The sequence below is a fragment of the Anthonomus grandis genome, chromosome 1, assembly GCF_022605725.1.
Source record: "Anthonomus grandis grandis chromosome 1, icAntGran1.3, whole genome shotgun sequence".
Taxonomy (NCBI): Eukaryota; Metazoa; Arthropoda; class Insecta; order Coleoptera; family Curculionidae; genus Anthonomus; species Anthonomus grandis.
The window spans coordinates 8,064,466-8,091,595 of record NC_065546.1 but is presented as its reverse complement, the minus strand read 5'-3'; the positions used below and the strand labels follow the sequence as shown (position 1 = coordinate 8,091,595).

At 33.9% G+C, this 27,130-nt stretch overlaps 1 protein-coding gene across 2 annotated transcripts in view; it reads right to left on the bottom strand.

Moving 5' to 3' along the window:
- Positions 1 to 27,130, bottom strand: part of LOC126737949 (uncharacterized) — a 541,322-nt gene that overhangs the window by 16,996 nt on the left and 497,196 nt on the right. For both annotated transcript variants that reach the window (XM_050443074.1, XM_050443084.1), the window contains exons 16-21: positions 25,642 to 25,788; positions 25,351 to 25,578; positions 25,045 to 25,290; positions 17,166 to 17,384; positions 16,919 to 17,113; positions 10,126 to 10,383 (exon numbers count right to left, since the gene is read on the bottom strand). In XM_050443074.1, the coding sequence (XP_050299031.1) occupies positions 10,126 to 10,383; positions 16,919 to 17,113; positions 17,166 to 17,384; positions 25,045 to 25,290; positions 25,351 to 25,578; positions 25,642 to 25,788 (1,293 nt within the window). The remainder of the gene's footprint in view (positions 1 to 10,125; positions 10,384 to 16,918; positions 17,114 to 17,165; positions 17,385 to 25,044; positions 25,291 to 25,350; positions 25,579 to 25,641; positions 25,789 to 27,130) is intronic.

Sequence of the window (27,130 nt, the reverse complement as noted above, 5' to 3'; positions counted from 1 at the left end):
TTCCAGCTAAATTTATTCAAAAAATATTAATAGTAAGCTGTCTTAAATAAAAAGTTTCTTGTACTGGAACCAGTGGCAATTGAAGCTTCTGCATATAATCAAATGTTTAAATTATCATTTTCGGGATTTTGGGAAATTTTAGAGTTTTAGTTTGTTATCAAATTTCTTAGCTCTGCGTTTATGCACCATTAATTCCGCAGCAGCGGTTCGTTTAGCAGTATCATTCAGCGAGGGACTTTTTATTTTGACACCTAGTTCTTCGCATTTGCAGCAGGTGTCCACTTGCGGTCGTCCAAAAGAGACGGAAAATCTTTTTTGAAAGATTTTCAAGTAGAACTTGTATTTTATTTTGGTTGAAGGGTTCTGTATTTTAAATAAATCGTACATAATTTTCACGTTAAGTTTCTCGTCAAGATAATGTCTTTCTTTGCTACTATAATGTGAAATTTTCGTAGGAAAGCTCCTGATATGATCCTCAATCTGGAAAACTATATTTCCTGGAATTGCATTTCCAGAAAAACACTTGCCTCTTTTGTCATTAGGATGTTTGCCCTCTACAAGTAACTTAGTTAGACGTCGAACTCTAGCAGGTGTAATTGCGTGAATGTTAATAAAAGCCTTTTTGCACACCACGATTCGTCCAGATGAGGATGTTAAAAAGTATTTAAATGTGTAAGATTTCGGTTTAGCTCGCCCTATATTCCTTGGCCTTTTAACTTTGACGTTTTGGCAAGACATTAACGCTTGTAAATATGCATCCTGCACATTCTTGGTTGCCAAAAGCCTGATTTTTTGAAGAATCTCCTGGCGGTCACCTTCGGAACATCGGTTATAACACTTTAACTTACATCTACAAAAAAAAATGTACTTAACAAAAGCTAACCTAACCTTCAAAACCTGTAACAACTTACCCGCAGTTTTCACCCTGTTCTTTAGCAGAAACTACAGCACCTTTATAATTAATATATTCTTCACCCTTTAGTCTAGCATTTTTTATTATTTCACACGTGTATAACTTTCTTTTACCCTTCTTGTTTGTTAAAATAGTCGGAGCACTATCAGAGTTACTACCACTTGTTGACGGCATGGTTTACAATAACAAACAACAAAACAAAAATAGCACTACTTATAATGCTTTGAGAGAGCACATGTCACTGACTTGTGTTGTTACTAAACGGAATCGAATATTAGGAGGAGAATAAAATCGTGCGAATATTATCGGACAAGTGATGTTACTGTATGGAACGATGTATTTACCCTTAAATATTGCATTATCGGTATAAAATCAAAATGGCCGAAAATATGACATGTGCTGTTTCTCAAATGACCGATTCAAATGTTTGGGCGGGTATTCTTGGTCATTAAATTATTGAGTCTTTTTTTTTAGAAAAATATTTGACTAATTTTTTGAACTTTTCAAAATCAAGTTGGACCAGCATTGAAAGAAGTTGCATCTGAAAATGGCTGTTTTGTGCATAATTCACACAACGTCAGGGAAGATCTTCAAAATGTATTTATTGGACGCATAATCGGCGTAGTAATGTAAAAAACAACGAACGAATTGTACAACCGTTTAGGATATTGTTTGACGGTAAACGGAGTTTGAGCATTTGATTAAAAAAATTAATGTATAAGTTTAAAAAGTTATATTTTATTTATTTTTAATACCGTCAAATGGGAAAACATCAACCCTTTGCGGACAACTTTGGCCCACATTAAGAAAAAAGATTATTTTAAAAATAGCACCTAAAAAAGTAAATAACAACTCTATTGTGTAAACTCCAGTCGATAGAGGGCGTTTTTGTACTTTCATTAACAGCCGCGCGACGGCGACCGCGTGTTTTTCGGTCGAATGGTGATCTTGAAGCGGACAGGTCGATTTTTATTCAATAACTTACGCATTAAAACTTTGATCGGCACCAATTGTTAGGAAAGTTCTAGTATCTCGATAAGTATATTGGCGTTATAGTTGACTATAAAATAGAGCGTAACATATTTTTTAGTTATATTATTAACTCTCCTTTTGTTGTTGTCCTGGATAATATGATTTAGGGTAACTTTGGCCCATATTTAGGGGTCAACAACCTCAACAACTAGCAACAAATATTTTACACTCATATTTTTTTTCAGGAAGGTTAGTAATGCCTCGACACCCAAAAAAACGCCTTGGGTCACGATCCTATGCAAATTATACGTCTGAAAAACTGGAAGAATGCTTACAAGAAATAAGATCAGGTCGAATGTCTCAACGAATTGCTGCCGCAACTTATGGTATTCCTAGATCTACAATCAAAAATAAATTAAAGGGCAAACACTCCAAAACTATTGGCCGATCTCGAGTCTTTTCAGATGCGAAAGAAGCTGTTTTTGAACAACATCTTATCAAGTTAGCAGATTTCGGTTTTCCTGTAGTTGCAATAGACTTTCGGATGGCTGTTAAAGCTTACTTAGACAAAAAAGGATCCCGTATTTCATTGTTCAAAGATAATCTGCCTGGATATGAGTGGACAAAATCTTACTTGCTGCGTCATAAAAACTTAGCCTAACGAATTAGTTCCAATATAAAGAGAGTTGGAGCAGAAGTTTCTGAAGCGGTATTGAATTACTATATGGAAAACTTAGCAGTTGCTTTAGAAAAGATTCCACCCTCTCAAATATGGAATTACGATAAGACCAATCTTAGTGACGACCCAGGAAACAAAAAAGTCATTTGTAAAAGAGGGGCTAAGTATGTTGAAAAAATATGCAAATTTAGCAAAAATGCCACTTCTGTTATGTTTTGTGGCAATGCAGAAGGAAACCTTGCCTTGCTCCCTATGTTGTATACAAGGCCGAGCATTTCTGGACGGAAAATGGCCCCCAAGAAGTCGCTACAACCGCTCCAAGAGTAGATGGTTTGACGGACCTACATTTGAAGATTGTTTTGAATATCATTTTCTTCCGGAAGTGAGAAACGAATATGGACCTATTCTTTTATTAGGTGACAACCTCTCGTCGCATATTAGCGAAAGGGTTATTCAACTATGTGAGCAGAATAATATAAGATTCGTATGTTTGCCGCCAAACACAACTCACCTCACCCAACCATTGGATGTGGCATTTTTTGCCCCACTAAAAAGAGCTTAGCGAAATATTTTAACCAAGTGGAAAGAGTCAAAATCTGTTTCCAGATTTTCAAGTATTCACAAGGATTTGTTTCCACCCTTACTTAAAGAACTAATTCAAAATCTAGAAATAGATAAAAGCCAGAATCTAATTTCTGGTTTTAAAAAAATGTGGGATTTATGCTTTAAATAAGCAAATGTTACTTGATCGCCTACGAAAAAACTTGACTGAAGTGAATAAAGATATGATGGGTTCAGCTTTTTTGGAACAGATAGAGGCAAAACGTGCAGAATATTTGGGAACTGAAAATAGGACCAAACAGAGAAGAAAAAAATTACAGGTTCCTGCTGGGAAAAGCATAAGTTCGAGTGACTTAATAAGCCCAGATACCAAGCCTAAATCTTGAAAACAAAAATCCGCTAAGCCAAGACGAAATTTGTCTTCAAGCTCTTCTCAGAGCTCTTTAAATGAAAATGATTTAGAATCTGATAATCTAAGCGATTCATTTTCTGATTTGATTGAAGACGAGAATAATGAGGTTGTTCGAAATCCTGATATTGAGAGACCAAGTCGTGCTAATTTAAGCTAATATTAAGGAATTAAATTTTGGAGGTGGCCAGAAAAAAAGGACGAATTTTTGTACAGTTGGGAAGAAGTTATTATGAAAATTAACGAGATAAAAATGATATCTATGAGAAATCAGTACAAAGTTTCAGAAATTGACAATTTTGTTGACAACTAAGTGTAATTTTTAGTATAGATGTAGGATATTTTTGCAATGCATTAGGATAAAGTGTTTTTGATATTTTGTCCCTTATTATAACAAATGTGTTGATTATTTGCAATAAATTTCATTAAAATATTTTTTTTGTTGTAAATTTTGCATTTTTCCTGTTTATTATCTGTTTGAAAAACCGCCAGTATTTTTTCTTAAGCTTTTATTTACCTAAAATCAATTTAACTCCCTACGTTTCAGGGTAGCATTAACCTAAGACCTAATTAACATGCACGGGACAACGTTTCCCCATTTCAAAGTACCTTTGGCCCACTTGAAAAAAATTTTTTTTTGATAAATAATGTATTATACATGCCATTGACTGAAGTACAAAATCTATGGAAACATCCAATATGATGCATAAATAAAAGTTATATACCATAGAGTTTAACAAGTATTTTATTATAGGCCAAATAATAGAAAAAAAATGGGCCAATGTTTCCCCATTTTACGGTACTTCTTCGTTTTGTTTTGCTTTGTTGTTTGTTTGTATGTAGTCGCAGTTATTTATAACAGCACTTAGAGTGAAAAAATTTGGTATGGTGGCTTCTCTTCCTCGCTTATCTTTGAAAATATTTATTACAGTTTTTCTGTAAAATATACAGGGAAGCAAATATCTGGAAGTACCATAATTTATATGCAATTTCCTTTGGCCAGCTTGGCGATGTACCACCCGGTATATTTTTTAGCAAAATTATTTAAATTTTTACTTACGCGCATTTTTTTTCATAAAAACTTTTTATACAGGGTGTATTGGATAACGGTTTTCAATACTAACTTGCTTAGTTTAAACATAACACCCTGTATGTTAATTAATTTTTAGATTCCTCAGATCATTTGACTGTTTCGGAAATATTAAGTAAAATTCAAAAAATAACATTTAAAAAAGAAAATTATTTATTTTTCAAGAATTTCTACAACTCACTTAATACTTCTTGCCCATTTAGGTCTTGGTAATGATAAAGCAAGCAAAAGCTATTTCAGCGTTCCTTTTTATTGATATGAGAATAAAAAAAACTAAAAATTGTTGTTTACTTGGGTTTAAAATGCCAGACTTAATGTTGACTCATGTTGCATGACAGAAGTAGTCGTCAGTGCTGTAGTCGTTTAAAATTCATTAACTACAAGCCAGAAAAATGGTTCATTTAACAGAAATGCACAAAATAACAATTGTACAGATGATTGGCTATGGAGATAATACACGAACGCAAATAGAAGTAGCTCGCTTATTTCACGAAAAATTTCCAAATTTGCCGCCTTTAACCCAAGGGACAATTAGTAAAATAGAAAAGCAATTCCGCGAGCTGGGCCATGTTAGGCAGGTAAAAAAAGCAGCTGCCAATGCAATAAGTGAGGATACCAAATTGGCTGTTATGCTTGAGTTTGAGGAACACCCACATACATCTACTCGGAAAACAGCCCCAGTACTCGATATTAGCTATTCATCAGTTATTAGAATAATTAAAGAAAACAAAATGCATCCCTATAAAATTATACCCACCCAGGAGCTCACGGAAAACGATTTTGACAGGAGAATGTATTTTTGTGAACAAATGATGGCAATGTTAGACAGCAATGTGATCCAATTAGAACATGTTATGTTTTCTGATGAGTGCACCTTTACTCTTTACGGTCATGCCAATCGTCAAAATTGCCGCTATTGGTCCAGGGAAAATCCTCGCTGGACGAGAGAAGACAATACTCAATACCCTGAAAAGGTTAACGTGTGGGCAGGAATTATTGAAGATCAGATCATAGGTCCCTTTTTTATTGACGGCAATTTGAATGGCGATAATTATTTAGAATTAGCTTCAAAAATTAAAAGATAGTCAATACGCCCTCTCGGAAGACTTGCCTAACGAACTCCTTCAACTGAAAAAGAAATTACTTTTCTATAAAAAAATCAGCACAGAGTCAGGGACATTCAGTAAAACTAAGAAAAGACCATTTAGTAATAGATAACAAAAACTGGTATTTAGATGACCTGCTAAAACTCGCACCACAAACTCCTGGAACATCAAGTAGCAGCGAATCCCTTAACTCAACACTTGTGAATAGTAGACCCACTTTTCCTATCACATCTTCAGATGGAAATAATGCTCCGGTCCAACAGCTATTACCCCCGCCTAAACCAGTAATAAGAGATACAACTTTCGTTCAAAAAACTAAAGCAGCCCAACAGGTTTGAGAATAACACACCAACACCAACATGTTATTATCAGAATGTACGTGGACTTAAAACGAAATTCGACACTTTTTTTTCTTCAATAAGTGATTGTGAATATGACCTTGTAGCATTAACAGAGACTTGGCTTAGTGAGGACATAAATTGCTGCGAACTGTTCCCAGCAGAATACGAGGTGCGGAGAAAAGATCGCGATTTCCGTCGCGTAAATCTGAGTCGTGGAGGTGCAGTACTATTGGCAGTTAAAAATCCCATTTCTTGTTTAACAGTTGATACTTCACATATCTCAGATCTATTTCCGAATATAGACTTTCTTGTTTGTAAATGTTCGATTTCTTATAAATCATTGTTTGTTCTTGTTCTATACGTGCCACCTTCAGTAACAGACGATGATTTTGAACTTTTTTTTGAAACATTGTTACAAATTGATATATGTGACCAGTTCCTTATTGTGGGTGATTTTAATGTACCTAGGTATATTAATGATGTGTGCGATAGAAAATCCGTTGCTGTTAATGCTTTTTTGCAATATTTTGAACTTAAACAATGTAATAATGTTCTAAACCAATCAAATAGGTTATTGGATTTAGTTTGTTGCAACTTTGAATGCCAAGTCGCAAGGGATAATTTACCTTTAATAGCTGAGGACGTATACCATCCAGCTCTGGTCATTAATGATATGAGTTTGTGTAAAGCTAATGTAGCATTTAAGGAACGTACTAATCAAAAATCATTTAACTTTAAAAAAGCAAATTTTCCTACTCTTTATAATGATATACTTAACACCAATTGGAATTTCCTAAACAATATTGGTGATGTTAATCTAGCGATAAAAGAATATAACGACACACTCTTTAAAATTTTTGATAAACACGTTCCCCTACGCGTAATTTACAAACACCAATATCCATGTTGGTATACCAGCGAAATTATTAAAAATATTAAATATAAAGCTAAGATGCACAAAAAATTTAAGTTGACGAATATATTGTTTTACAGAGAGGAGTTTTGTAGGATCAGAACGGTAGTGAAAATGCAACTAAAAACAGCCTATAAGTCTTATATAACAAGTTCTGAGGAAAATATTTTAACTGACTCTAGTCGTTTTTGGAACTTTGTTCATAATAAAAATAGGACGTCAACTATTCCAGGCATCATGCGTTATAAGGACAGGAACCTCAATAATCCCCAAGAAATAGTCGACAGTTTTGCACATTATTTTAATTCTGTTTTTCTACGCTCCGGTGCAGCTGCAACACCGACGATAGATGCTACAGCAGCAGTAGCCGTCTTTGACTCTTTTCGCATCACCCCGGTAACCCAACACGAGATCCACGAGATATGGTACGCTCGTTGGAAATCTTATTTAATCTCTGTTTAAACAAAAAAGAATATCCTATGACATGGAAAGAAGCACGAGTATGTCCTGTCTTTAAGGGTGGTGATCGTGAGCATATCGAAAACTATAGACCAATTTCTATCTTGTGTAACTTTTCAAAGGTCTTTGAGAAAATACTTTATTCACGAATCCAGTTTTTTGTCTCTAATAAATTGTCTCTACATCAGCATGGCTTTTTACCGGGAAGGTCCACTGTTACAAACTTAACAATTGTCACTCAATTTATTGCGAATGCCTTGGATAGCCAGAGCCAAGTTGATGTAATTTATCTAGATTTTTCAAAGGCTTTTGATCGCTTGGATCATAATATACTCTTAAATAAACTTCATAGTTTTGGTTTTCTATCGGATTCCTTGATCCTTTTTAAGAGCTATCTCTTAAATAGAAAGCAATATGTCTGTCAACGGGGTTTCTGTTCCTATAAATATACTGCGTCATCGGGGGTTCCCCAAGGGTCAAATTTAGGTCCATTATTCTTTCTCTTATTTATCAATGACTTAAGTGATAAACTAGATCAACAAAAGCTCTTATTTGCTGATGATCTAAAAATCTATTCTTCTGTAACCAATACTACTGATTGCATGTCTTTGCAGAACGATTTGAGGTGTGTAAGTCTGTGGTGTGATGAAAATAGGTTAAATCTAAATATGTCTAAGTGTAAGGTGGTGTCCTTTTCTAGAAGGAAAAATGTAATCGAATTCGATTACACCCTTTCCACAAAACTTACTTGATATTCATCAGTCAGTGATTTGGGTGTGGTGTTTGATAATAAGCTTACCTTTGTGAACCAGATAGATAATATATCAAACAGTGCTAGTAGAGTCTTTGGATTTATTGTGCGAAACTGTCGGAGTTTCAGTAACCTAGAAGCCTTAAAAAACTTATATTTTGCTCTTTTACGTTCTAAATTGGAATATGCTTCTATAGTGTGGAACCCTTACCACCAGGTTCATAAATATTCTATCGAAAAAATACAGAGAAAATTTTTAAAGTATCTTTCCTTTAAGGCTGACGGATTTTATCCTCCTCAGGGAATCTCTTACGAAACTCTCCTAACTCGCTTTTCCGTGGGACCTCTTGAAATTAGAAGAAATAGATCGTCGGTCTTGTTGGTGCATAAGATATTGCATGGGAAAGTTGATTGTCCTGAGCTACTAGAGAATCTAAATTTTTCTGTGCCGCGTCTCAACTCAAGAAACACAAACTTATTTTATTGCCCAGGGGCCAGGACAAATGCAATGTTAAGTTCACCCTTATACGTAATGTCAGACAATTCAAACAAAATAACGCCATTCTGTGATCTATTTGTTTGCTCACGTAATAATTTAATTAAAGTTTTTACAGAGTTGTTTACTACTTCTTAATGAACTTATATTCGCGACTTGGTATTCTAAAGTTTACGTATCGCATTTGTTATGTTTAGGTACTCTATTTAGTATGCTTAGCTGATTTATATTTCGGGTTGAAATGATGTTTTTGTTTTTTTTTTCTTTTTTTCTCTTAAAATAATTTTTTAGGTACTAATAAGCTATTTAGACTTAGTTTATCTTTATATTTTGAACATTTATAATGACATATATATAGGTATGTAAATTATATTGCCCATTAAATGGATATACTGTTGGGCTGTACTGCTTTAAATAAAATAAATAAAATATTTAAATAAAATAATGTAGTGCCAACGTTGGCCAACTTATCCTGGTCCAGGAAACCCACAAGTTCCAGCGAATATGATATGGGTTCAACAAGATGGAGCACCACCCCACTACCAAATAAATGTCCGGCAGTTCCTCCACCAAATATTTCCAGATCGGTGGATAGGGAGGCGAGGATCGATGGAATGGCCAGCACGGTTTCCGATCTGACGCCATTAGTTTTATGGGGATATGTGAAAACTATTGTATACAAAACTAAACCCACTGACTTAGCTGACTTACGAAGACGAATAACCCTGGCAATTAGATCGATCACACCTGAGATGTTGAGTAACGTTAGAAGAAATTTATTTACGGGTAGGGTGTTGCCAAGACACATCAGAAACATCTCCTACATTGACATTATTGTTTAGATTTGTATTATGTATAAGTTTTTGAATATGTTGTAACAATTTTTGGCAAATAAATATTTTTTTTTCTAGATGTTATTTTTTGAATTTTACTTAATATTTCCGAAACAGTCAATGATAGGTATATGACATTGTATACAAAATATGTCTAAAATGATCTGAGGAATCTAAAAATTAATTAACATACAGGGTGTTATGTTTAAACTAAGTTGGTATTCGCCACCGTTATCTGATACTCCCTCTATAAAAAGTTTTTATGAAAAAAAAATGCGCAACTATAAAAACCAATCGACGTGTTCGAGCGTTTTTTCCAACACGCTCCCGTCTATTTATTAGCTAATTTATTCCATTTGGCTGACACACACTGTATGTTTTTTGATATTATCTTTATTAAATTTTTCATATCACTAAAAATTCGCATAAAACAATATAAAAAAAGGGACGAAATTTATTACAAAAAATAAGAAAACCCAACAATACCACATAGAAGAATGAAACAGATAGAGCAGAGATAGTTAGAAGAGTAGGTTAGTATTATTGTGTTCGGAGGAAACAGGTGTACAAGACAGTACAATAGCGCAGGCCATTCGCCTTACGTCTAGGGGGAGGTTTAAGTAAATCGTCCAAACTAAAGGTACGAGCGGTGGCAGGCGAGTAACCGCCTGACGATCCCGCGCCCGCGTGTGGACTGGTCAGGCTGAGGATGGACGGCTTGCGAATACCCAGGCGGCCAAAGAGGGAGCGCCCTGGGGCTGGTCCAGGCGATGCGGCGGCGGCAGTTAGGGCGGCGGCAGTTGCCGCACCAGAGGCGGCAGCCAACTGTTCTCGCACTGATGTACTGCGCAGCGAGTGAACTAAAAAATAAAAATGATTTTTATTCGGCAGATAATACGTTCATACATTACGAGTATGACATTAAAAAATAACAACCAAAAATACCCAATGCACAATAGTATTTTAAAAATACTGTATTTGCATTTCCTATCTATCCAAATTAATTAATAAAAAATGATAATTTTCAAGTAACAAATAATAAATAGGGTGGCGCACCGAAAACTTTCCACCCGAATTTCTCTAAGATATCGTAAAAAATCAAAAAACGGTTGCACACGTCGATTTTTGATTTTAAGGGGACAAGATAATCTCGCATTTATAAACCTTTACCATTAATCCCTACGCGGGGATTTATTACCCTACCCTATTACCTACCCTAAATTTTAAGTATGAGTGATACCTCATTGCATTTGATCCTGATTATAATACCAAAGTTTCAAGTTGGTAATACCATCTTCTTTAATATGACACTATGTCAAAATCTTTATGAAGCTACTTTATTGAGTCAAATATTTATGTAGGACGATGTTTGAAGACTATTTTAGGTCATTTAAAATGGCCTCTGAGGACTTCTTGAATATTAAAAAAAAACATTTTTACTTGAATTGCAAATAAACTACTCAACATAAATATAGATACATGTCTATAAACTTCAATAAGTAAAAAAAAAAATTATTATTTTATCAAACATTTATATTTTTAAAATAGTTTATAGGTGCCTTTATTAAAATTAACTTGTTTGACTTAATTGTTTTCAAAAGGCTGTTTGGTAATACGATTAAAACAAATATAAATTAAAGTGTCAAAAACAAATAAAATTTATTTAACGAAAAAATTAACAAGGTACATTAATAATTAGTATGTCTACATTTGGCTCTAAGAACTTCGGCACAACGATGAGGCATGCTTTCCACCAAATTTCTGATTATTTGTTATGGTAACTGCTCGTAAATCGTTAAAACAGCATATGAAACTTGGTTCAGATTTTGGAAGGGTTGATGATCCTTCTAACGTCTTACCAGTTTATCCCAGAGATGCTCAATAGGATTTAGAAAAAGGTATAGGCGTAAATTACTTAATCCCCTTTATAAAGAGACATTGTAAATACTATATTATTATTAATTTTACAATTGCTCTGCACTGTTAATATTTCTTAAATCGCGGTTTGCATATTTTAAAGTATAAAATATTCTTAACCTAACAAATAGTTTAAATGTATGCTACTTCGGAAAAATCTTAATGTGGATGCGTAAAAGGGATTTTTAACATTTTATTAAAAAAAATGGAAATCCTTTCGAAATATAAAATATTATTGAAAAATATTATTAATAAAAATATTTTTTCTAATTGATATATAAAATAAATAAATTCTTTGCAAATATATTTTAGGCTTCCATATGCGCTTTTGTTTGCGTCCAAATATTTTAATTTGAAAAATAATTTATTTTATATATCTACTGTCCGAGACTCTTTGGAAAATTCATATGAATATTCTTGTAGCGCTTTACTTATTAAGTCTCCGAAAACATAGATAAATGCGTTTTGTGTGGTAATATCTCCAGGTCTATATTCATAATCGGGAATGGTTATTGCTTGTTCGATATTTCATAATTTTTTTTCGTAAATATTAGTTTTTTGTTTTAATTGTCTAAGATTTTTTAATTGTTTTGACATCTAAATAGTTCCTACAATTAATATGTTCAGAATCCAGAAAACATTACTAATTGCCATTTTGTTGTCTGACATTTTTCCTCATAGCCAAAATATAAAAATACTTCATCAGTGCAATAAAAGTAAAAAACTAGACTTGTTAGAGACAATGGAAATTAGTAAAGCTTTTAAAAGCCCAGATCTGTCCTGTTTAAATGAATGGTTTGAATTTGATGGCCACCTAGTTTTTAATAACTTTAAATAATTATAGATTTCTCAAATGATGGTTAGATTTCTAAAATGTATAAAATGATTTGGTTGTTTAGTTGAGTTCTTTGTACATAGATAGTGCCACTTTATTGTAAGCTTTGTTTATTTATATGTTAGGTATTTTGTGTATGTTATGGTAAGTTTTTGTTGAATTTTCCTTTTCTCAGGTTAGATCATCTTAATTATTGTAGGTCTGAGGATTGTGATTATTGTAGGATGGACAAGAATCTCTTTTCCATGCAATCAGGGATATGAAACAGGAAATTTTCAACCTGTCATCAATTCTTATGGACAACCATGGTGAGACGGTAAAGGTACAGGTACATGATTCTTCCAATGAAGAGTTAAAAAGTGAAGAAGAGAATCTGAGGAAAGATGTTAAACAAATGGCTCGCACTCGATTCTGATAGGGAGGCCATTACTGCCTCTAAATCCCTTGCAACAGAATTATTAGAGGTTGACTTTGTCATCGATAATAATTCAGTGGTGAATAAAGCAGCAAATATGGACCCGTTGACTCCACCAATAGTGCGACTATCAAGAGACTCAGATGCGACTGATGGTCGCTATTTATTGGCCAGACTGAGAGACCCTTCCATCTTAAAACCTCTTAGGCTATTCCTTGCCTATCTGCATGATCAACCCTCCAGTGTGTGTTTTGAAGGACATACCAATACCAGCATCCGATTGGCACTTGCATCAGAGGGACTTCCTAGTGACGTGGACTCTTTGCGGAGGCTCTACTTTCGGTACCATGATGCCTATGGTATTGGTCCAACTGAAGTTGAAGCAGATCTGTCAGCCTTAAGGTCCTTCTTCTCATCAGAAAAGCTGTTACGCCTTCAAAAAATCAGAGAGAGTCATAGCAATTATTATTCTGGTGGATCTCCCGCCAGGAATAAAAATTTTTAAATGACTTGGCGCGAACAGAGGATTAAGCACCCTCTGAAATACTGGACAATGGCAAGCTTAGTATTTTCTCTCTAAATATTCAGTCCTTAAGACATAAAACTAATGATTTATTTCTTTTACTAGAAGAGCTTCATTTTCCAGAAATCGTTACCATAACTGAACATTGGTTGTATGTTGGTGAGCCTGTGGTGGTGGATAATTACACTACAGTTGCCAGATTTGATAGAACAAATCTAACTCACGGAGGTACTGTGATATTCTCTACTAGCAACGACTTTTCAATGGTAACCAAGTTCGATAATTTAGTTTCCGGAAAAATATTTGAATTTTCCATTGTCTACAATAATAATTTTGATCTTTACATTGTTTGTATTTACAGAACACCTGATGCTGACGTAAATGTTTTTTTCCAAAAATTACTAAGCTTACTTGAGTCTCTGCCGTTAAAAAGCAAACTCATTTTATGTGGCGACCTAAACATTGATTTTCCAGTGTGTGTGTGCTGCTCAAGAATCTCTCCAGTCCATTTTCGACTCTTTTTGCTTAATCATGCACATTAAATCACCTACCAGAATAACTAAAATCAGCTCTAGTACAATAGATTTTGTCGTATCTTCCTTTGAGCCAGATTTCGTCGATTGTACTGTCTTAAGCCTAGGTTTCTCAGACCATGAAGCAGTGTTAACAAAGTTTTCCATAACTAAATCTAAAAGTAAAAATGTTCCACGCAAATTAGGCCGTATTTTCTCGGATAAAATTTTTTTACATTTTAGGCACCTTTGTCAATCAACTGACTGGAATATTCTCTCTGACGACGTTGATTCAGAGTTTTAAGATTTGTAGAAACGCTATCTAGTCTTTCTCATAAATCCTTTCCTTTGAGACCTCTTAAAAAGAAGCAACATAACCCCTGGTCTACCCAAGGCTTGCGTACATCTGCTAAGAACATGGGCTTATTATCTCATCTTAAGAAATTTTCAGACAGCGCTTTTTTTCATGAATACGTAAGACTTTATAAAAAGATTTATCAGAGAACTTTAAAAGCCGCCAAAGATTTTTACTATAATAGGAAATTGGCTAAATCTAAAAATATGGCTAAGGAAACATAGTCGATTGTTAATGCTTTGAGAAATAAGCCTCCTTTGTCGAATACTATCTCCACTTCATCTGAGAACCTAAATGATTATTTTGTAAATGTGGCAAATAATTTAATGAGTACCATAACTCCTTCCCATGATCCACTTTTATATATTTTCATTGCAAATGAGAATTTCAACAGTTTTTTTTTTACGCCCGTAGTGTTACCAGAGCTTTGCAGTTCAATTAGGGAAATCAAAAACAAAGGCTCTTCTGGAATTGATAGACTTACTCTCAAAATGTTTTCAAATCTGCCCGAATGTACATTATGTCATCTTATTACTCTAATTAATCAGTCTTTTCAAAAAGGTGTTTTTCCTAACTGCCTTAAGTTGGCGATAATAATTCCACTAGATAAAGGAGGAGACAAAGATCAGTCTTCCAATTATCGCCGTATCGCTCTTCTTCCCATACTTTTAAAAATTATTGTAAGATTGGTTAAAAAAAGACTCCTATCATTTTTGCTAAAATATAAAATACTTACTTCCCATCAATTTGGATATTTAAATAACAAATGCACAAATGATGCTGTTTTCTCTTTTTAATAATGTATACTTTAGCTTAAACAACCAACACCCTACAGCAACAATTTTCTGTGATTTTTCTAAAGCCTTTAATTGTGTTAATCATGACATCTTATTAAAAAAGTTGCAATATTACGGGTTCAGAGAAGCCCCTTTTGAATGGCTTAAGTCGTATCTCAGTAACAGAAGTCAAGCTGTGAGAATTGATTCGACTATGTCTTCTTGCAAGCCAATACAAAGTGGAGTGCCTCAAGGTTCCGTACTTGGCCCTATTTTGTTCCTTATCTTCATCAATGACATTGTTAATCTAAATATTAACGGTAAAGTCTGTCTATTTGCTGATGATACTAGTTTTACCTGGAGTAATCCGGATATTTCTACACTTCATAGAACCGTATCAAGGGATTTAACTACTATCATATCATGGTGCGACTCTAATCTCCTTTGTCTCCACATTTCCAAAACTAAAATGTTGTCCTATAAAAATACCTTGCAATCTTTTGTACTTGGTAATGCAACAATTGACGAAGTTGATTCTGTAAAGTTTTTAGGGCTAACTGTTGACAACTCGTTAAAATGACACATATTGACTCTTTATCAAGAAAATTAAGTTCCGCTTGTTTTGCGTTAAGATCAATTTCTAAGGAGCTTAGCCTGTCTACTTCTAGAACAGTTTATTTTGCCCTTTTTGAATCGCACCTTCGATACGCCCTTCCATTCTGGGGTACATGTAGTGCAACTCAATTTGACCGTATTTTTAGACTACAAAAGAGAGCTTTACGTTATACACTGAGACTTAAATACAGAAGTCATTGCCAGCATTTCTTCAAAAAATTTCAAATATTAACTCTTCCATCTTTATTCATATTTGAGTCCGTTTGTCTAATACGCAAACACGGTTCAGCATCTGATAGGCCTTCCCATAGTTATCTACTTAGAAACACGGAACATGATCTATACCTGCCTACCCCACATTCAGAGTTGGTCAAAAGTTCCATATTATATAATGCAAAAAAAATGCACAATCATCTGCCATTGGAAATTAAATCCATCACATCTTTTTTTGCATTTCTTAAAGCATTAAAAGCATTCTTACTGGAGAGAGTTTTTTACACAGTTAACGATATTTTTTTTGTAATCATTAATTTGAAATTTCGCACAAGCTGATTATGTATTTTTACTATCTGTACATGTTTAGGTATACTGCTTTGTGTAGCTATTTTAGGATTTTTTATAATTTTTTACTTTTTTAAACATTTTTTATATTTTTTTTTAACATAGAGGGATTTTTTAATGATTTTTTTTGACATTGTATACATTAAATTGTATATTTTATAATAATATTTTTGACTACTTATAATTTTTTAATTGTATTAATCTGTATATATTGTAGATATTCTATTCTATTTATTTATTTATTTTTTTTTAAATTTGTTTTGTTTTTCTTTTCTTTAATTGTGTTTTGTTTCTATTTTTGTGTCTTTCTTGTTTTACAGCTTTGTCTACAAATTGTAACAATTTCTTGACAATAAAGCATTGATTGATTGATTGACTGATGATGCACTAGTCGAGCGAAACATGTAACCTTTATCATTTTATTAAATGTTTCTGTGATGCTGTAGATTTTGTGTTTTTACCTTTCATAAAAGTGTATGACCAGCATCTTTGGGATAATGAATGAATTTTTCGAGTTATATAGTCTTATACCAAATTTTTTATTATTTTAAAACGAGATGGGATTATTTAAAAAAAAAGGTTTTTTTGCAAACATTTTGCAATAAACCAATAAATCAACAAATATGGGTTGTAACAATAAATATGACGAAAAATGTAAATGTTTACATTTTTACATGTAATCTTAGTGCATAAAATTAAAAAAAATACAAAACCATAAAATTCCAATTTTCCATATTTTACTTTACAAGTCCTTTTAACTCCCTAATAATGTAGAGCATACAGCATGAAGAGAACTTAGTTTGAAATTTTTATGACGATCTAGTCAGTTTCATAGAATTTTAAAATTATGTTTTACTCTTTCAATAAATGTTTGCTTTATACTTACTGCGATTTCTATTATCGTCCTCAGCCAGCAACTTTTCAATCTTCTCAGGAAAGTGCCTTTTGGCACACCAAACTAATCCAATGACGCCCATCACCACAAAAACTGTCATCAACCCGAGCCAAAACGGTTCATGAAGCATACGCTCACTAAGTGGCTTATACGGTATATGCAGCATACGTTTTTCGCATTTTGCACCTGCATTTGGAATAAATTTAGTTCTGGAAAATACAGAAAATGTTAACGTTACCTTCCCACCAAGCATGGCATCTACAATAATAACCGTTCCCTTTTTCGATACAAGTGCCGCGGCTCTCGCAAGGGTTGCCCTCGCAAGGTTTACGTTTTTGTTCGCAAGTTGGTCCCACATAATTTGTTTTGCAGTGGCACTTGTAGCTCGTGTTAGTTAGTTCGCAGGTACCGAATACGCAGGGTTCTAAGTCGCATTGCGTTATGGCACAAAATAAACCTAGAATTGTTTGATATGTTAATTTGAGATAACTCATGTAAATTTCTCATTTTCCTATTTTTTTTGTTTTTATTTTGCAGAAAATTGTTGAAACTGTAATATTTACTACATAGTTTACTTGGCGCTTTAGGCGTAACTTCAATGGATATAATGAACTTTTTGATATCTTTACTAGATTACCTGCATCTTTGTAATTTAGTACACAAATTCATTGATATTTTGTACATTATTAAAAAAAAAAGAAATAAATTTAGGAAATTTCATTTTCTACTTTTTTTTTCGTTCGTCACTTTTAAAATTAAAACTGTAAATTTTATTTTAATAAATTATCTGCTATCCCCATTACTTATTCCTAAGGAATGTATTATGGGTATAATTTAAACGGATTTGATGATCTAGACTCTTATTCTTTATATATTCTTTGTATATATTTTTTGAAAATTTATTTTAGAATTAAAAGTTAGTAGTAGTTTTTTTTTTGTTGGGCTCAAGAGCTTACATCACTATTAATAAATCTGCTGAGCTTGTATTCGATTTCCTGGCAAGTGGCCTTCTTAAAAAATGTTTATTAGGCAGTTTGTGTTTGTGTTTCTGTAAGCATCGCCTTTAAAAAATAAAAGTTAAAAGTAGTTGTCTCGCGGAGCCCGTTTTATAATCATTACATTTTATCGATTAATTTCGTTCTTAAAATAAATAGCTTAAATAAATTAATCTTGGTGTTTTCATTGCGTCCTGAATCCTGTATATTCCAACAGGTTATGGGCCCAGGAGCGCAAAACACTTGATTTGGTTTATTTTTAAGTTTGTTTAGTCGTGCCGTTGCGTCGTTAAAAAATATAATGGCGAGTAACGAAAGTACAATAATCGGTTCGGCAGTTGATAAACTGAAAGGGCGTGAAAATTATTCGGTGTAGAAGTTCCAAATGAGTGCGTTATTAAAGTTAGACGGACTTTGGAAGTGTGTTACTGGAGAATGGGCTGCGGATGCTGATAGTGCGGCTAAAGCGTTGTCAAAAATAATTCTTTCTCTGGATAAGTCGACGTTTCCACACGTGATGCAAGCCGAAAACGCTAAGGATGCATGGAGTGCCCTTGAAAAGGCGTTTGAAGACAAGACTGCATCGAAGACTTAGACTGCTTTATGCTCCATAAGGCTAGAAAACTTTAGCACCATGGAGAGCTACGTAAATGAAGTAATGGCTCTTTCCCAGCAACTGATCTCCATTGGGAAACTATTGGATGATGAATTCTTAGGAGTTATAATGTTGCAGGGACTGACTGAAGAGTACGAGCCTATGGTTATGGCCCTTGAAAATTCGGGTGTAGATATAACCTCGGACTTTGTAAAGACCAAATTACTTCAGGACAAAAAGTGGCAAAATGGCAAACTAAACGGGGACAGTGCTTTAGTTTCCAGGAAATTTAGGAAACCCCCATGGTGCTGGAGCTATAAGCAGAAAGGACATTATAAAAATCAATGTCCTGCTCAAAATAAAAAGGACCCGGCTCAATCCTCAAATCCTACCAAAAATAAGGATCATCGAGGAGAGAAGGATTTATTTGCTGCTGCTCTGGGTGTTAATATGAATGGCTCGTCATGGTACGTGGACAGTGGCGCGTCATCTCACATGACAGGGAATCGTGGTCTGCTAAAGGACATTACCGATTTGCACTCAGGACAGGAAATAATTGTGGCAAATGACTCGAAACTGTGTGTCAGTGGTACCGGTAAAAGTGTCGTGAAACTACAGTAAGATGGCAGAGAAATGGACGTACAAGGAGTTAAATATGTTTCAGAACTTTCTGTAAATTTGTTATCTGTGAACTCTATGGTTTCGAAGGGATACTGTGTTTATTTTGATTCCGAGGGATGCAAAATAGTTGACCAGGAGAGTGAGGAACCAATAGGTACGGCGACAAATGTTGATGGCATTTATAAACTGGATGTTGTTCCGGATTATGTCAACGTCGCAAGTACCTCAAATTCACAGATGCTGTGGCATAGGAGATTGGGTCAACCATTATAGCATGAAATTGCTACAAAATGGATTGGCAGCAGGTATTTCTTATTCCAAAAAACAGGTTCCGGAATACTGTGAAAGTTGTCTTAAGGGCAAACAAGCAAGAAAACCGTTTCCCTATAAAAAGGACAAAGAGATTGTGCCACATAAACTGGACCTTATCCACTCAGATCTTGTGGGACCTATGGAAGTTGAATCTTTTGGTGGTAAGAAATATATATTCACCCTAATAGATGTTAACACTAGAAAAATATTTGTTATTTTCTAAGTACAAAACATGAGGTTCCAGAAAAATTCAAGGAGTTTTGCTGTATGGTGGAAAATCAAGTAGAACGAAAAACGAAAAATAAAAGTTTTAAGGACGGATAATGGCGGTAAATACTGTAACGAAAAATTACAAAAATTCTTGCGTGATCGTGGGATTAAGCATGAATTGACAGTGCCGTACAGTCCTCAACAGAATGGCGTGACAGAACCCTATAATCGCTCCATACTTGAGAAAGTTCGTTCTATGCTGATGGATTCTAATAGTCCAAAAGAAATGTGGGCGGAGGCAGCCAATACAGCGGTATATTTGTTGAATCTTTCTCCAACAAAGAAACTACCTGGATCTACGCCAGCAGCAAAATGGACTGGCAAGAAGATTGATATAAGCCACCTAAGGAAGAAAAAATAATTCTACGCTCCTATTATAAATGTATTTTAATTATAACTAAAGAAACCTAGACTTAGGTAAGAGATGTAATGTATAAAAAATAAATTTTATATTTTTTCATGCAACATCTTTTTTTAACGGATTGTTCTGAATGTAATTTTAATTGTGTCGTGGTTTTTGTTTTTTTTTTGTTGTTTTAATTTTTGTACACGTAGGGAACATTTATTTTAATAATGTTTTTTATGTACTTGAAATTATTTTGTTATTTTGATTACTTGAATGTTTTTTTTTCTTTTTATTGAAAAAAAAACATTATCCATTTCAGTGCCCTGAGGATGACTTAATATAAGTCAAAACGTCGACATTTAAGTGAACCGGTTTCTGTTTTATTTCTGACCACACCCAACAACCCTCCGCAGCATAAAAATCATGTTTTATTTATTTATTAAAAAATGCCGCACATATCAAATACGCAGAGTTATAAGTTCCATTGAATTGGTTTATTGTATGGAAAAAACCGAGAATTGTTTAAATTATTTTTGTAATTTCCATTTTTAGTTAATCCCTATTTTCAACTGTTATACTCATATAAAATTTTGAACTTAAAACTGTAATTCCTTTGTAATAAATATATGTACATAAATGTTTTTTAATTGATTTTGTTTATAAACAAATAATATTTATTTTAAACCTAAGGAAGTAAAATCAAAAGAGTTATTGTCGAGTTAACAAAAAAGTAATTTTTGATTGGGCGGATAATTTAAATTCAATTTAAAGTATAAAATTCAAAGAAATTAAGAACTTAATAAAATGAAGGCTCTTTGTTTTTCCATGGTATATAATATTAATTTTTTACATACTAATAAGGTGTTTAATTATGGGGATAAACGAAATAAAATAGGTTGCAACTACCGGACTGTTAGTTACTTTACAGGTTGATGAGGGAATCAAAAATTCTAAAACACTGAATTTATATTTTAAAATAATTGGCAGTCGCGAAGCGTGAACTTTTTTTTCAGGTAGACAAACAATAAAAATCGTTAATTAGAAAAAAATGTGTATTCGATATTATTCACTTTAATGAAATAGAGAATGAAAGCGCATGAAATTTTAACTCAAAGAGAAAAATTATTAATTATGTAGTGATATAGAAAAGAAAAAAATAATTACTTCTAGCATAAAAAGATAGATAGATAAAAATAAATACTACTTACAAAAAAACATAACTAAAATACAATTGCCAATATCGAACAGTCGTTCATAAATAACCACTAAAATATCCACTTAAAAAACCTTTTCTATACACCGAAATAAAAAATAAAAATACAAATTATTAAATTACTATAGCACGCGCCTCCACTAAATGCCAAATACAGATTCATCAAAACAAAACTAAAGATGTATTGCGGCCGACCAGATCAAGCGTGTCCATAAACAATAACCCTCAACAGCATAATAAATAGCTGGTCGACTTCGATAGACAAAAGCTCGAATGTCTTTCCGCCGAGTAAATTTTGCATACGTAATCAAAGTTTACTGAATAAAATACAGTAAACTTTGTATTTTATTCAGTAGTTCAACTTTGACGTAATAGGCTGAATACTGATGCGGCCGGACCTCTGTAGACTCCTTACGCGTATTTGGTTCGATGAGATGCTCCAAATTTCGGCAGACAAATATCAAATGTCTTCCTGGGGCTCGTATACATTAACTGGGTGTCAGCCCTGTATTTTTATCTTAATCGGTGCGGCAGGCGGGGCGCGCCTTCGGATTAATCATGTCTAGATACTATATAATAATAGTAAGGATAGCGAGTACGTTCTGTATTATTTTTTTTACAATTTTAATTCAACAATTACATAAAATAATTACGTGATAAATTAATGACAAATAACTGGATAATTTTGGGTAGACAGTGTCTACCTTGTCTACTCGTACGCGTCGCCACTGATAATTGGATGTTTCAATAAAATGAATGCAATGAATAAAATCCATGAAATGAATGCGTTTCGGAACTAGTTATGCAATATTAAGCAAAATCAATCAATTAAAAGAAATGATCAAGACGGGTTTGTAAAAATAGGGATGCTGTATATGCACACAGTAAAATGAGGGTAACGATCCTTTGCTTAAGAAACGGACCCTTAGTGATTCCGCAAAGAACAAAATTAAACAATGAACCAATGGCAAATTAAAATTTATATTTATAAAAAAATAAATCTGTGATAAGTTAACGACAATGAAGAGGCTTGACTTACCTAAGCCTCAAAAAAAATGGATCACAGGATGATGACTGTCGGTACAGTACCTCACAACGGTTCTATGTTCAATTTTTTGGTAATGATGTATTAATTATTTATCAAGCAACGCGTGTACTATACCGGGCAGACAATGCAAATATGCGTATAATAATGTATGCAAAAATAATTAAATAAAGTAATAGTAAATAAGCCAATTCTTATTTTAAACTTTAAAGAAAAATGTATGGTAAATAAGACCTAAAAATTGGAGAAAACGAAACAGAATGAAATGAAATTAAAACCTTAAAATACTACAAAATACAACAAAAAACAAAATTAAAATAAATAAAAATATAACATGGTTTGTAATAAAAAAAAATAGGAGGATACCACTGTATCTATGAATCTATATTATACCTATATCTATTTTTAAGGGTCAGCCTTAGATCTGCATAAGACATATTAAATAAATCCACATGAACTTGATTAAGGAACTGGTTCGTAATTGCCATCACATTATTCATTGGAGACACACTATCAGAAATAATACAAAATAAATTGTGTGGATTCCAAATACTTAAATTGACTTTTGGTACATTTATTTTGATGAAGTTTATAAGATCACAGTTACAATATTTAATGTTATTTATAATAAAGAACAAATATATCACCGCTTGTTGTTTTCTCCTATCCAAAAGAGATTCCATCATAAAAGTCTTAAGCATACTCGTATATGAGATCATATAAGGATATTCATTATGCTTTCTAACATAGAAATACCTGGCAAATCTTTTTTGAACTTCTTGGCATTTAGATATGTGACGCATATTCCAGGTGCGGTCCCACCAAGGCATTATATAATCTTATTATAGTTGGTATTTCAAAATTCTTGCTGTTTCTAATTATAAAACCCAAAGATTTAAGAGTCTTTTGTATAATGTACATAAAATGATTATTAAACTTGAATTTGGAAAACAACACCCAAGTCTCTGGTTTCAATGGAACGGTTTAATTTAATACCGCTAATATGATAGGTATACTATACTGGATTGATTTTTCTTGTATATGATACTACAGAACATTTTTTAACATTCAATGACATTCCATAGGTTTTGAACCAGTTACTAATACTCTCAAAATCCAACTGGAGGCTGTCGCAGTCTTCACGTGATGTAACAGTCCTAAAGAATTTGAAGTCATCCGCGAACAGTCGAGCAGGAGAGGCAGTCGGGTAATGAGTTAATGAAGCTTATAAAAAATAAAGGCCCTAGATTGCTACCCTGGGGCACTCCCGAGGTGGGGACAAAGCTCTCAGACACACATCCTCCCACTCTCACCAGCTGTACCCTGTCCGACAGATAAGATCAAAAAAAACAATAGGCATCCTCAGATATGCCTAATTTAACACGTTCACTGCCGGAGCTATATGTGCTTGTTTTGCCCAGCAGGCCATATGGATTTTTTGAAATTTTGTCCTACAGGCCAATGTTGCCATTAAATATAGTACTGCATAACTAAAGAAATTCTAGCGAAAATGTTGAAAAATATCCCATAGAGCCTTCAAAAGTTGTTGTTTTCCCACACGGTCCTATAGACCGAGTCGGCGCAAACGAATCTCGACTTCGATTTGGGACGCTCGGTCCGATACCGCGGTCCGTCATGACTTCCGCTGACTTGTTTGTATTTTTTATTGTTCGTGGATTAGTTTGTTTGCCCGCTCCGTCCACTGTGCATGTTGTTGTGTAATATTTACGAGTATATATTGTGTTTTGTTTTATTCGGAAGAATAATGTCTTATAAAAGAAAGAGATCACTAACTAATGCTGAGTTAGAGGCTATAGCTACAAATATTGACTTGTCTGCTGAAGAATCGGATTTTGATTCAGGTAAAATTGTTTTTTTTCATATTTTAGAGTTACTAGAACAGCTTTTTCTTGCAGATGATTCGATAAATGATCCTGATTTTGACAGTAATGCTTGTACTTCCGATTCTGAATCTGAAGAAGAAGTTTACGTCGATTCTCGAAAGCAAACCTGCGTCCAATCGGAAGTTTGCCATCATCCATCCACGCTGAACTAGAGAATGGGGCTCAGGCATCAAGTTTTCAACCCACGACACACACGACTGGAGCGTTACAATCAACATCTTCCGCTGAATTAGAAATTGATGGAGGAAGATACCAATCAGATGCCGAATCCCTAACATAACACGACGTATCCATGCCAGATAAGATTGGTGATGATATATGGACATTACTAATGGGGAACCAGCCCAATCTTATCCGGTTTGCTGAGAATGAAGGTGTAATTCCTGAATTTGCTGCCTTGATGCATCAATCAAATCCAGAAGACTTTTATTTCTCACTGATCGATGACGTTTTTTTCGCATATGTAGCGGATGAAACAAATTTGTATGCGACCCAAACAATATGTATAAGAAATGATACATTCAGGCAATCACGATTACATGACTGGACGCCAACAGATAAGTTTGAAATAAAACGATTCTTTGGTCTTGTTTCCTACATGGGTATTGTGAAAATGCCTTTAGTTTTTTAATACTATTCAGTACGTCTTTTTCCGTTATCTCCAAAACTTCAAACATCTTCCCCCCCCCCCCCCCCCTTATAGATCTAAAAATTCGATTAAAATTTTAAGATCAAAATTTTCAATTTTAGGAGTTTACTCGTACGTAAAGCACTGTTGCCATATGTTATCGAAAACATGCATTTATTAAAACTTACCCGTAAAATGTCCAGTGCACTGACAAACTTTTTTATTCTTTTTATTAATACATTTTCCACCATGTTGACAAGGGTTTGGCTTACAAGACTCAACATCATTATGATTGTAGCTTATCAGTTTTTTCTTGTATTCTTCATCAAATAGTACCTTCAGAGTACCATTGAGATGGCTACCCTGAGCAGCACTTTTTTGTCTTATTTGCATCGTGTTTAAAAATGATTTTATAAAAATTGAGGAAGAATCATCTAACAAAAGTAATGGATAGTATAAATTATTTATTTTTTGAATAAAAAACATTTATTTACCTGTATCAACTGAAATTAAATCATAACAGAGCTTCCAAACCGTCCCATTTCTATCCGAGTAACTATCGAAAATTTCTATAAGGCCGTTATCATCAAAACATTCTGTATGACTAAGCTTAACTGAATACAGTTCTACGGATATAAAATGACCTAGTGGGGCTATAAAACGATGTATAAAATCTACGTTTGGTGGAGATTGTTGAGGATAGTTAAGGTTTAACAGCAAACCTAGAAAGGAAATTTGTGTATAAATATAACAGAAAATTATTAGTAGTTATTAAATATTCTTACCCACGGTATCGTTTCTTAATAATATGTTCTTTTCTTGCATGGATGACTCATCTATTGTATGGTAAAGAGCACGAAATCCTTTGCCCTTTGCGTTCTTGCCAGTTTGCAGTCTAATTATCATTCGTTCTTCTAGAGATATGAAATCTCCTGAAAAAATACTTTTTTTATACGCCTTAGTTCTAGAGTAGCGTAGACCGGGGATAAAAGTGCCATTTCTAGTAAAAATTGGTTTTAAAAAACTTTGAGAGGTCACTTTTTTCATTTTTGATTCCTGTGGTAACTGTAACCTTAAGTTAATAAACCGGCTTGCCACAAAAATCTAACGTGAAGAAAAACACTGGTATTATCAGTTTTTATGGATTCTGATAAATTACACTTTTCACCCCATGCATGGGGTAGAAAGTGACGCCCATGGGGTAAGTTGTGCCGTGATAGAATAGAATAGAAAGTACGTAAGTAAGGCTGCCTTTAATACGTTTAAGTAAAAGTAAGAAGTGAACTATATTTTTAAAAGGTAAACAACTGAACAAGGAACTGTTAAAGAACGAAAAACTTAATTAGTCCATATCACTGTCACAGTTAAGGCAGATAAACCATTTTGAATCACCCGTAATACATTTGTCGTGAGCCCACTCTTTGCAGGTTCTATATTGCACCAATTCCTCTAAAGGTAAGCTTTGTGAATATGAATCGCAACATATTAGGCAAACGCAGTCATCCTCCGAATCGGTTGAGGAATTCGAGTCTTGATTCTTCTTGCTTGAGTAAACCCTTCTTTTAACTTGCTTTGAAACTTTTGTTTAACTTGTTTTATCTTTTTCAGACTTATTGTTGCCTGTTCCTGCTCTAGGGCGTCCTTCTCAGGAGTGTCTGTGAGCACAGCGGTATATCTACGTTTTGTGCCCTTTGTCGATCCTGTTCGAGGTCCTGCTTTGGGAAGGGGTTTTACTATGTGTGGAGAAAATGTTTTCTTTCCTGGCGGATTATCAATGTTAGATGGTCCAGCAATTGGATTTTCGGCATTGTTTATATTTTTTTTACATTCTTTATTTTGCGGTCGGTCATTTTCATTAAGGGCACGATATTGACTTTTTTTATTGGGTTGTTGAAAAAATTCATTAAAAATGAGTCCTTGAAGATTTTTATTGACAAATTGTGGTTCATCCTCAAGAAGTTGGTTGTCCTAATTGTCTTATGATGATTTCCGTTAGGGGGAACTGGTCGATCTGTGACATATGCTGAAGCAAAATCAATATCTGAGAATACGTCTCGATTATAAGGATAAATGCCACTTTTTTTAAAAAAATTTATAATATTGTTAGGACACATCGCTAGGAGGTAAGCTAAATTAACAATCGATAGAATATCATAAATTGTAATATTCTTTCCGGCATTACTTCTCATCCAGGCATCTTGGGCAGAAGATACGTATACACCCACATCTAATGGCTGCAGCCGATGCGAGCAGTGGGGCGGAAACGATAACAAA